The 13,071-nt window shown below is 36.8% G+C and overlaps 1 protein-coding gene across 1 annotated transcript; it reads right to left on the reverse strand.

The window, feature by feature from the left end:
* Position 1: 1 nt before the first annotated feature.
* Positions 2 to 4,019, reverse strand: CPFTSY (signal recognition particle receptor protein, chloroplast (FTSY)). Its single transcript, XM_011094860.3, has 12 exons — positions 3,619 to 4,019; positions 3,174 to 3,278; positions 2,959 to 3,032; positions 2,821 to 2,879; positions 2,433 to 2,470; positions 2,031 to 2,151; positions 1,877 to 1,945; positions 1,695 to 1,777; positions 1,454 to 1,522; positions 1,184 to 1,246; positions 933 to 1,077; positions 2 to 344 (listed from the first exon to the last, which is right to left on the reverse strand). The coding sequence occupies exons 1-11, from the start codon at positions 3,940 to 3,942 to the stop codon at positions 964 to 966; spliced, it is 1,119 nt and encodes a 372-aa protein (XP_011093162.2). The 5' UTR covers positions 3,943 to 4,019; the 3' UTR covers positions 2 to 344; positions 933 to 963.
* Between the last annotated feature and the right edge of the window lie 9,052 nt (positions 4,020 to 13,071).

Raw genomic sequence — 13,071 nt, forward strand, 5'->3', positions numbered from 1 at the left:
GTTAGCATCAAGCTGTAAAATAATCTTTGCCAAGAACCCTTTTGATCTCTACACAAGTTGATTTCATTACAGCCCTCAACTGCAGATTCTTGAATCCATAAAGATGACCTAAATTAATTCCCAAGAGTGTCGTACATGTACATATAAGTGGATGAAAATTCCATATGAGAAGAGGAGTACGAGTAGTTGCTTGGTCGAGCCCACCTCTTGTGGTGTGATACTGGAAGCCTGAGAGTAGCCTGAAAGTCGCATCCTTCAGTTCTCAGTTATGTATATCCATCGATTGCGGCACACGAATCTAGTTAACTTTTCTTTGAGGAAATATCACTGCCCAGGCAGATAACCTATGATATAAAAGACATCTGTCAAAATTTGGGAGAGACATTGAAAGGATAATCTTTCATGGGAGAAGGATCGGCTCCACAGTTGATAATACATTTGTCGTCTTTCTTTACCTTACAAGTCTCTTTTCTTCAAAGGGGAGTAGCATAGCTCCAGTTCTTGCTAATATTAAGAGATAATTACATAGACGTCTCTTGAAATTTTGATATATTACAAAAGACTCATTGATTTAAAAAACATATAATATATTCCTTGCACTCGTGTTTCACAATACTTATGTAGTAATGTAAAACATCACTTAAAGCAATACAGTGTAATATCTTGATGGGATGTCTTGTAATATGCATAAACCTCAGAGGCTGTTAGTATAATTATTCCCAACATTAAATCATCAAGACAGATGAGTATGAACAGTTACAGGATTATTTTAGTTTTATAGACTTTAGCACAAATGACTGACTAAAAAGTTCGAAGGTCTGAAGGTTTATAATATGAAAAGGCATTTGTACGATCAACTTGGCATGCTAAATTGTGGAGGAAATTCAGAAAACAAGATAAACATGACCAAGAAATGAACGAGCATTGCTTACTTATCGACTATGATGTAGGATTCGGTAACATTCAGGGAAATATTGCATTTACAAATGCCTCGGCATCAAATGGTTGGAGATCTTCCACGCCTTCACCGACACCAACAAACTTCACAGGAATGCCAAGCTCATCAACCACACTCACCTATGAGTCAAGTATCGGAAAATAACATTTTGTGAGTGGTGAGTTTGGCACAATGCAATAGAATGTAAGTTTACAAGGGATATAATTGAAATTTGTTAAGACATACCACACAGCCACCTCTGGCGGAACCATCAAGTTTTGTCAGGATCAAACCAGTTACTCCGACAACCTGGGATTGATCAGAAAGCCAAACAACATAGACAAAAGCCATCACTGAAGTTGAAGTGAGAAATAAGTACTGAAGTCCCTAGTCTGAACATATATAAGCTAGGGTCTTATTCAAGAGTTGCATAAAATGAACACCAGGTTCCAGCATTAACTTTCTTGAAAATTAGATAAACTTTTTATGTAAATGACCGGCAGTAAGAAACATTACGTCATTGAATTCTCTTGCTTGTGGAAGCATGTTTAGACCGGTTGTTCCGTCCAATACTTGCAGGATCTCCTGTCACATTAGAAAAGTAATGCATGCAAGCATGCCATCATAAGAACAAGAACTCAATATAAATTCAATATACGATTCATTTGCAATCATAATGCAGATGCGTTCACGACAACATGAAAACGAACAGCATTAGGTATTTATCAACAAATAAAGATTAGGAGAGCATGCTAACATTTGGTGCACCAGAAACAACTTTCCCAATAGCTTTCTTGCATGCTATCAACTCTTCCATAAGACTATAATTCGTATGCAGCCCTGTTAACTCCAGAGAAGGAAAACATAGGCAAAAAGCATCAAATCAGTTAAAGGCAAGTGTAGATCATGAAGCTGAATGCATAACAACAACAGACTTACGTCCAGATGTGTCGCATAGGACAACATCAAAACCTTGTTCTCTTCCCCTTTTTACAGCCTGTGAAAGAACTACTCAGGAAAAACTTCAAGATCGCGTGTTAGAATCAACTATCACATCATTCAAATTTTCATTATGGGACAGGCCATTATCAACCTGATGATGCTTTTGCATTTTCCTTTTCAGCTACAACAATCTCACAACCTGTCCTTTCGGCCCATATCTCTAATTGATCACTTGCAGCTGCTCTAAATGTATCTCCTGCTGCCAACAGTACCTAGCAAAATTTTAAAAGCACACAAACTGGAAATGAGAAGCAAGCTAACTTTCATATATCTTGGGATATGTCTTTGGCAGCAACATATCTATCTTCAACCAAGAATCAGACAACAGAGAAAGAAAGTACCAAGTGCATTGCTCAAACATTTTTTTCACTGAAAACACTTTGAAGTAGCAGATATTTCTTAATGGTAAGCATTTAAGGTTGATGTCATCATAAGTTAATAAATGTGGTCAATAACAAGTAAAAATGGGAGAACAATTCAATTATCACCTCACCTTGGTCCCTTCTTTTTTCAATTTATTAGCCAGCTTTCCTGCATTTGAAAAGGAAAGAAAGAGAAGAAAAAAGATCCTGTTATTTACTGTCTTGCATCCAAAAGATCTTTAAAACCACAAACTTAATACCATAACAGCTTCATGGAAGTATCGTGCAGATCAAGAGGAAAGTCTTTCACTCAATAATTGTTCATAAAAAACAGGGAACCGCTGTATGAAACTTTTCTCCAAATACTAACATACATGACTAATGGCATTCAATGAAATGCAAATCAAAATTGGCTTCCAGTACTCAATCATTACATTACACGCAAATCTTGCAGATAAACATTAATTGAAACACAAAACAAACTAATTATGGCCCCCGACACCACCTAGATGGACTTACCAAGTGATGTAGTCTTACCACCTCCATTGACACCAACAATCATGATAACAGCTGGTTTCCTAGTGAAAAGTATATATTAGCAACTTATGATGGAATCAGTATATACATGCACAGCAAGGTTCTTTGAACTAGTCTGACCTGAAACCGAGCTGCAACTCGGTTTTAAGCCCCTTTGCTGTTAGCAAATTCAATATGCTTCTCTTTAAAGCATCCTGCGGCACCACAAAGCTACATTAGCTTAAGTCCTATGTTGAGTAACTCGACGATACATTGACATAAAAAACTTTCAAAGATGAGAAACAGATCAGTTATGACATCCGAACAGACGCATTATAAAATGTCTGAATAATTACTTTGATTTCACTTCCTGATTTGAGCTTGCCGGAGTATATATCATCCCTCAAGCTCTCCACAATCTTTATAGTGATTTTAGGCCCAAAATCAGCAACTAACAATGCCTAGCAGTAAAAAAAAAGGAAAAATGTTATCAATCAAGATATACACAACGAACCAGATAAAACGAAATCAGTATCGCAATGGTCCTACAATACCATGCACAACATATGTGCATCAAAATTTGTCGGCCAAACACCATCAAAGACACCAAGAAAACAATTGAAGTAAAACCGAACAACCAAAAAAGGAAAAGGGAAAAAAAAAAAAAGATACCTGCAGAAGCTAATACCAATCAAGCCACATATATTCTCACAAGATAAACAAGAAACAAAAGGTTCATCTTAGCAACAAATGATAGCTTATAATCTTCCTGAAAATATAATAAAAGTTGAAATCTTGAACCTCTTCCAGTTCATCCAAAACCCTGTCAGTATCAGAGAGATTCCAGTAAAGCAGAAGCTCATCAATAACAGCTAAATTATCCCTCGTTTTAGAAAACCCGGAAAAGATTTTCTCCACATCGCTCTTGGCTTTTTCTTTGATTAGTCGGCCGAGTTTGGTGAAGAAGCCCGTCTGTCCCGCGGAGCACTTGAACCGGGATATTAGGGGTGGGGCTCCACAGTTCCGCTGCGGTGGGAAGTGAAGAATGGTGGAGGCTGAGGAATTCGCCGGCGGAGATGGTTTGGAGGGCAGAGGGAGGAGACGAGAAGGTAGAGGAGAAGCCATTTTTTCTCCTGTGTTGAGGCGAAGAAGCTGTAATGGATAGAAAGAAAAAAATCACTCCTTCACAACAAGCACATAAACGACGTCGTATTGTTATGAGCGATCATCATATCTACAAGGCAAAATTAAATTTTCAATACTTTCACTCATCTGTCTTACAAAAATTTTAAATACATTTTATCTTATATTTTATAAAATTCTTAAAATAATTTTAAAATTAAAAAAACTCGACACATCTACTTTACATGGTTTATTATTTATGGGTTTAAATATATTAAGTTTTTAAATTTTAAGATTATTATGAAAATTCCGTAAAGTATAAGACTGAAATTGAATCCAATCTTGTAGGATTAAAAGGGCAATTTCACTTATTTCTCATTGTTATTTTATAAATTTCAGTTTGGACACTGTACTTTGACTCAATCACATTTTAGCCCCTACAATTTCCTGCCCTGTATATTTAAATTATTGCAATACACTCAAATTAATTTTTTAAATTTAAAATACTCTAGAAAATTTTAAAGTTGTGTCCAGACTCCTCAAATACAATAATTTAAATAGTAAAATAATTTTTTAAATTCAAAATTGTCCAAGACCACATTTGGATGAAACGATGAATAAAAATTTAAAGATTTCAAATTCAGTTTGTAATATAAATTTATCCAACAAGTTAGATAAATTTATTATTATGAATTTGAAATCCTCATCGCTGGATGAATTTTATATATTTTCGCGCTTTGATTAACAAAATATTTTAAAATAAGCAGTCGTAGAAAATTGTAAGATTTATTTAATGAGTAAACGTTTTGAGATCTTTATAGTAAGTTTTTCAAAATAGAAAATAAATAAATTGTGAGATGATTATTATTATATTGTTTCAAAATTAACTATAATTAAATTACCTTTTAACTAACAGAAATAATGTTATATAAAATATCATGATAATAATGATGGCCATATATATGAAAATATCACCACTTATTGTTGCCAATAATAATTTTAGGGTAAATTACAATTGACTCCTTTAAAATTTATCATATTATAAATACATCATGAAGTTAACGATCCTATAATAAATATACCCTGCAATAGAGTGCCACGAGATGATATTTATTAGATAATTACTAATACTAAAAAATATTTATGATTTTTCAAACAATAAAGAGGGAAATTATAATTATCTCAGGAGAGTTTGCTGTAATTTACCCATAATTATACTACTAATTTTTTAACACTAATTATTGTTAGTAATATTTTTTATGAAATAATTATTAAAGTCAAAAGTATGAAACAAACTAATTTTAATTATTACCGAGTATATATAATTATTGCAATATTAATATCATCACTTAATTTTTTTTAACTAATATTCAATATTTTTCTGGTGTATATAGTATATTTTTATTGTCTTTCCATTCATAAAAATTAAATTTTATTAAGAATACAAGAAATAAAAACTAAATTGTACATTGATTGAATACTTATTTGTTGCATCAAAAATGATTTCATGTTTGTGATCATCAGTGTAATATTAACATCTCACTTAATTTTTTTCCACTAATATTCATATTTTGGTGGTGTAATATAGTATATTTAATGGTTAAATATACTTTGCCTCCAAAACTATTTTTTTTTATGTGATATTTATCCTTTTAAATTAATAAATATAACACTTACCCTAATAATTAAATTTTTTGATAATAATATCCTTATATATATATATATATATATATTTAGTTCAATTTTTCTTTTTTAGAATTTTGTATGGATGCAAAAATAGCACGGATCCTAATGAACTTGGACCTTTGTTTGGAATTTGGACCAACAAGTGTAAAGACTTGGAGAACAGAACCTGCAAAACAACACGTTAGCACTTTGATGCCTCGTTAGAGGATGCCTTTCTTGCTTGCTCCCCACCCCCCAAAGCGCTGGGAAAATAGTTTTTCTAATGTATTGCCTCTTTATCCTTGGACTTTTCTGGATCGTCGGATACATACTCCTCCTCATGCTCTACATGTTGGTGAAAAGACACTTGCCCTTTCATCTTTGCTGAAAAGTTGAATAAGAAACCATATGACTGCTGGGTTTTGATTGATGAAAAGCTCTTGGTACACTTTGGCTTGAGCCCTTAGGTAGATGCCCTTTGCATTCTATATTCTTATTAATTCTTGATTGTTTATTCTGATATGATAGTGATCACACTTCATTCTTTTCTTTGGCAGCGGATGTCATGTTCAACAAATTAATGCGCGAGACTACTTCTGGGAGACATGTTGGGGAGACCCCTCCCTCCAAGCCTCCTAAAGGGACTCTGGCCTCTAGTGAATCCAAAGGTAAACAACCTGTTTTTTCTACACCGGGAATCACACCCGGGGTCTCCTCCAAGAAACCTAAGATGAGCTGTCTAGGTACCCCCTCCAACCAGCTCTGCAAGATCATCTGCCACGCCACCTCCTCCTCCTCTTTTTCGAGATGGGAGGGGGGTGTCCCCCTAAAATCCTTTTGTGTTGCTTAAGATTGTTTATATACCCGCCAATCCGAGCAGGATAAAGGGAAGAGCTCCCTTTGGTGACAACAAACAAAAAGGATCAGAAAAATTGCATAGAAAGAGGTTGTTGGTTACATAGAGGCCATTAGAAAGACAGTTGAGCATGCCAGACTTGAGTTCCCCAATGCTGAGGAGGGCAAACAATACTTGGTGGCTTACTGGTACAGCTGCCTCCTGGATTTCCAGAAGTAAGTAGATTTCCAGCGAGATGTGGCAAAGTAGCGGTGCCCTTCGTGAAATATAGTTTTATGGTTTGCAAAGAGCAGTTCATGGCTCAGGGGTATCCCCAAATTGGAGAGGAACCTTCATTTCTGAATCTTGATGCCGCAATGGATAGCGCTCCAGAATTCTTCACCGATCCTTTGATTTTGTACCAAAAGCCCTCCCCTTCGAATCAAGTTGCCTCTTTCTCTCCTTTAGCCAATCATATTTCTGTCTTGTTTTGAATAGACTCAAAGGGGGTCCTTGCAAAAGAAGACTTAGACCACATATTGGGGGAGGTCGAGGTTAAGGCGAGAAACCCCAAATCAAAAGCTGCATAGAATCTTGTAGCATGGGACATCTTAAGTGAAGGAGCCTTAGAACCAAAGGAGGATGATGCCCCTCTGGTTGCTGATGGAGGACCCCAAGATGCCCTCGCTTGAGACGACCATGTTGAGAAAAAGAAGGAAGACCCCGCTTGTGGGGAAGAAAAATGAGAATGTATTTGCCTCAACCTCTCTCTATCTCTTGAAATAATTTACTTTTTCCTTCTCTGCCTTTTCCCCCATTGTGAATGGAGATGAGATAAAATGTCTTTTTTCTCTTTTTTATGAATGTTGGTTTTGCTCCGCCCGACTATGTTTTAGGCCGGGGGTAATGCGATGTCCTGCTTCTTGCTTTATGTCATGTTTGATATTCATCGTATAACTTGCGTATGTTGTACATTTACCTTCTTACTTCTGATTGATGGAATGTTTGCATCTTACTTGAGGGGTCTTTCTGTATGTTGTGAGGGATATCCAGCTGGAATACTTCCTTTACTATTTCCCCCGCATTTCATATGTTCTCAGGAACAAAGTTAATTTTCATGTTATATTGCAAAGTGTATGCATGTAAAAATGAACAAAGGGCATATGAGGGCTTTGAACAAGAATACATGGTTCCCCTTATGATGGATGCCTCTATGGTTTTTAGTAGGGCTTACTCCTTCGTTAGTTTATGCCTCCCCTTATTATTTTGTATAAAGGCATAAAAAACACCATACCTTTACCGGGGATCCCCTCAGACTGGGAAGGATACCCCCAAGGGGAGGATTTCGGACAAGGGGGGATGCCTTTCGAGAGGACTTATTTTTTTAGGAGGATGTCCTTCAAGAGGACTTATTTTTCGAAGGAGATGTCTTTGAGGAGGACTTATTCCTTGATATGGATGTGCTTCAGGAGGACTTATGTAGTAAGGGGGATGTCCCCCATCAATCATAGAACATTTTAAGATTGTGTATGTTCCATGGACGAGGTAGGGGACATCTTTCATTATCTTCTAATCCATACACCCTTCGACCTATTATTCCCTTGACTTTGTAAGGTCCTTCCTAAGTAGGCCCCAATTTTCCTACCGGCTTCAAGGCATCTACTTTTCATATTACCAAATCTCCTACTTGGAAACTTTGAGTTTTTACCCTTCTATTGTAGGCGTTAATCATAGTGTTTTTGTATATTTGAATACGGACAAAAGCTTTTTCTTTCAACTCTTCAATGAGGTCCAAATTTTCCTTCAAGAGCTCTGTATTACCTTCTTCAGAAAAATGTAGGATTCTATGAGAAGGCATCCCCAACTCAGCAAGAATGATGGCCTCAATTTCGTAAATTAAGGCGAAAGGACTTTTCCCCGTAGATCCTCGAGGTCTGGTTCTGTAAGCCCATAAGACACTAATTAGTTCCTCCATCCAGTTCTTGCCAACTTGTTCTAATCTCCTCTTAATTCCTTGTACCAGAATACTGTTGGTGACCTCCACTTGTCCATTAGCCTGGGGGTGTGCCATTGATGCAAATCTTTGTTTGATGTGTAAACCCTTGCACTATTCCTGTATTTTTATACCTTGAAATTATCGTCCATTGTCCAAAATTATTTCTCTGGAAAGCCCAGAACGACAAATAATAGTCTTCCGTATAAATTCCATTACTTCACCCTCTATGATGCGAGCGAGTGGTTCTGCCTCCACCCACTTTGTGAAGTAATTAATGGCTACTAACATAAATTTTCTTTGACCAGGAGTCAAGGGTAATAGCTTCACAATATCTATACCCTATTATGTGAAAGGACAATGTGACAGTATGGTAGAGAGAGGTTCTACAGGTTGATGTATAAGAGAGGAATGCTTCAAATATTTTTTACATTTGTTTACCATTTGTTGTGTGTCTTGCTTCATGGTGGGCCATATATATCTAGCCCGCAAAGCTTTGTTAGCCAATGTCCATGTCCCAGCATGTGCTCCACAACAACTGCTATGTATCTCTTTAAGAACATGTATTCCCTCCTGCTGGGATAGGCATCAGAGCAAAGAGTGTGTAAAAGATTTCTTGTAGAGGATTCCTCCCTTGCAATAAGAAGCGAGTGGCCCGAGCTTTGAGTCTTGCTACCTCCCACCTATTGTCAGAGAAGTGTCCTCATTCCAGCCATTGGATCATGGGTGTCCTCCTATCTTTTATTGGAGATAGAGTTAAATTCATTTTTACCCCCTATGATATGTAAAAATATCAAAAAATTCCCCTATGAAATTTTTAATATAAAAAATCACGCCTATATTATGAATAAATAATCACACTGCCCCATGATCAACTTGAGCCTATTTTTTTAGAAACAATGACTAGAATACCCTTCCTAGTCAACTGGTCAAACTAGGCCTATTAATAGGGGTGTGCATTTCAGTTCGCCAAAAACTGAAAATTCGGTTCGGCTGTTTTAAGAACTGAAAACTGAACCTAAAAGGTTGTAGTTCGATTCTGTTAAAATCAAAATCGGTTTGGTTTTTCGGTTAAAAAAAAATGAAAAACCATTTTTTTAAATAATATGTATAAATAATTTTGGTATTTTTTCAATTTTATCCAAAAATACAAGTACTAAAATATCATTAGGCACACAATCAATGAATCAAACAAAAAAAAAAAAACAAAAATTTTCTATTAGGCATTTTAGCAAACACCTTCAAAACAAAACTTGTAAGTCAATTTTTTTGAACTTCATCCTCCAATGTAAAAGAGCAAAATACATGATGGAGAAGACGAGTGGATAGAGCTGCTGCCGCTGGCTGGAGTGGAGAGAGTGATGGAGACTGCACTGGAGAAGGAGGAATCTGTCGTCGCGTTGTCGTTTTCTTTTCTCTTTTCTCTTTTCTGTGTTCTGTTCTCACGATTCTTCTTTTCTTTCTCTATCTTTATTTTATAATTTATATTGTAATAATATAATATTAATAATAACATACAAATATAATATAATATATAATATATCGTATTAATATAATATAAAAAAATTCAGTTTTTTGGTTCGGTTCGGTCAGCGAACGGTGACCAACAAAACCTACGTTGGGCGACGGCATCGCCCTTGCTGCGTTGGGTGATAGCTGTCAGCCAGGGGTGAGGAGCGCCCTCCTCTACAACAGCGGCATTCGCAGTTTCCCTTTTTCTTAATACATAAATTAATTTAATTAAAATAATAATTTATTATACAAATAATTAAATAATTATTAAATAAAATAATATTTTATTATTAATAAATATATATAATATTTTAATTAAATTAATTATTATATAAAATAATATTTTATTATTAATAAATATTATATGATATTATATATATTAGATGTGAGAGAAGGGCAAAAATATCAAAAAAAGAAAAAAAAAGGTACTTTCATAGCCAATTCGCAGTCAAAGCGCGTGTGACCCAATTTCTATACGGAGAATTTTTTTTGAATTTTATTTTATATCACCGGGGGGGAGGGGTAATTGAAACTTTAATTTTTATAAGGGATTTTTTGAACAGTTCTATTATCATAGGGGGGTCCTTAATTTTTTCCCATTGGAGATATCACTTGAACGCTCATGGCCCTTGGTCTTGGTAGGTGTTGTATACTGATGTGTTTGGTTCTGCAATCCTCTAAGGCACTAGCAAGTTTGGAAAGGCAATCGGCCTTAACATTTTCTTCTTTGGGGATTTGAACAAGCTGGAATCTTTTAAATCAATGTCTTTAATTTTGTTACCTGTTGCAGATATTGTACCATGTTTTCTTCTTTGGCTTTATATGTACCTTCTACTTGTTTGACTATTAGTTGGGAGTTTGAGTGAGCCACGAGATGCTTGGCTCCTACTTCATGGGCCATTTTAATGCCTACCACTAGTGTTTCATATTCAGCTTTGTTGCTGGAGGCCTTGAATCCAAATTTGCTAGCAAATTCTAGATCCTCCCCTTACGGTGAGGTAATGACTAGCCTGCACCATTTTCTTGTTGTGGATAATTATGGAGTAACCATTTTTCAATCTTGGAGGGGTCCTTTAAAGTAGCTCTCGCCAGGTTATAAACAAAATCAGCTAGAGCTTGCACTTTAATAGTTGTTCGTGGTAGCTATGATATATCGTATTCGCTTAATTCTATCACCCATTTTACCAATAATCCAGAGGTATCTGGCCTACCCCAAAATTGTTTCAATGGTAGGTTCGTTTTTACCCTAATAGGATATGAAAAAAAGTAGGGGAATAATCTCCTAGCTGTGATTACTAATGCCGGAGCCATTTTTTCGATGTGAGTATAATGTCCTTCTGCTCCGTTGAGTATCTTACTAACATAGTAACTAGGCATCTACTTCCCTCTCTCCTCTCGAATGAGGATGGAGCTAACGACCTGAGAAGCGGTAGAGAGATACAGGTAGAGGGTGTCCCCCAGGAATGGCTTTACCAACAAGGGGAGCCTCGCTAGATACTTGTTGAGTTCTTCGAAGGCCTGCTGGCACGCGGCGTCCCATTCAAAATTCTTTGTTTCCTCAATCTTTGAAGAAAGGTAAACTTTTCTCTGCAGCTTTTGAGATAAACGCGCTATCATCTCCGTCAATCATTTTCATTAACATTAGTTGGTGCCTTCATGTCCAAGATGACTTTGATCTTACGGGAGTTGGCCTCAATTCCTCTTTGAATTACCATAAATCCAAGGAAGCTCCCTCCTCGTACTGCAAACGGGCATTTTTCTGGATTGAGCTTGAGCTGGTAATTTTTCAAGACGGAAAACATTTCTTCCAAGTCTGCGATGTGGTCCCCGGCCTTTTTACTCTTTACTAGCATGTCGTCCACATAAATTTCAATGTTCCTTCCCAGTTGTGAATGAAATATCTTGTCTACCAAATGTTGGTAGGTGGTTCCTGCATTTTTCAATCCAAATGGCATAGTACGTAGCAGAATGTGCTAACAGAAGTAATAAAATTGACTCTCTTATGATCTTCAAGAGCCGGCATAATCTGATGGTATCTTGTGAAACATCCATCATGCTCAACAATTCGCATCCAGATGTGGGATCAACCAATTGATCGATTCGGGGTAAAGGATAAAAATTCTAGCGACATGGTTTGTTGAGATCCCTGAAGTTAATGCACATTCTCAACTTTTCTCCAAGTTTAGGTACCAGGACCATATTGGACAACCACTCAGAGAACTGTATCTCCTTGATGTGTCCTACTGCCATCAGTTTATCTACCTCACCTATAGTTATCTTGTCTTTCTCAGGTCTGAAGTGTCTTTTCTTTTGCTTCACCGGTTTGATGTTGGGACCTATGTTGAGGTGATGAGTAATAGCATTTGGGTCAATCCCCTCCAAATCTTGTGGATTCCAGGCGAAGATAGTTATATTGCGTCGTAAGCATTGGATTATTTCTTCTCGAACCGTACCCACCATCTGAAAACCAATCCAGGTAACTTTCTCTAGATTTCCAGGTACGAGCTCAATATTCAACAATTCTTTAGCTTGTTGAAGTTAGGCGGGTGTCCTGTCTCCTTTCCTTAGCCTCCTCCACTAGTTCGGTGTCCTTCCCTCGCTTAATTGGGGGCGCCTCTCTAGATGCTTCATCTGTACTCCTTTTTTGTCCTTTGCGCACAACTTCTATATAATATTTGCGTGATTGTAGGGAGTCCCCCTGTACTTCTCTTACGCCACCGGTGCAGGAAATTTTATCTTTATATGGTAAGTAGAGATTACAGCTTCGAAAGCGTTGAGGGTGGGCCTCCCCAAGATGACGTTATAAGCGGAGGGTATGTCCACCACTAGAAATTTCAGAAGGCAAGTTTTTCTAGTAAACCCAATTCCTAAGGTCAAGGGAAGTGAAATTATGCCCCAAGGATGGATTACAACAAAGAGGCTAAGTTCTGTCTTTCGAAACTTTCGAATGCTGGCAAATTGGTGCAAAAAGAGAGAGATCGAACTCCTGAAAGCTTCCAATTGCTCGCAAGGGCAATTAATTGAACCAGTGTTGAGCCACCCTCGCGAATGTGGTGAAGAAAACACGACATTTGATCCCATTTGTATATCTATGTAGGAGGGTTGCATTCTTAAAGCGCGAGAGATG

This window comes from Sesamum indicum, linkage group LG11 (genome assembly GCF_026168435.1).
Source record: "Sesamum indicum cultivar Baizhima isolate 11 linkage group LG11, ASM2616843v1, whole genome shotgun sequence".
In the NCBI taxonomy this organism is placed as follows: domain Eukaryota; kingdom Viridiplantae; phylum Streptophyta; class Magnoliopsida; order Lamiales; family Pedaliaceae; genus Sesamum; species Sesamum indicum.

Excerpts from the sequence above, each read along its gene's own strand:
- CPFTSY (XM_011094860.3), bottom strand. The coding sequence starts at position 3,942 with ATGGCTTCTCCTCTACCTTCTCGTCTCCTCCCTCTGCCCTCCAAACCA. Across the intron at positions 2,880-2,958 it reads GAGTTGCAGCTCGGTTTCAG|GAAACCAGCTGTTATCATGA; the intron begins GTCAGACTAGTT and ends ACTTTTCACTAG. Across the intron at positions 1,247-1,453 it reads AAGCAAGAGAATTCAATGAC|GTTGTCGGAGTAACTGGTTT; the intron begins GTAATGTTTCTT and ends GATCAATCCCAG.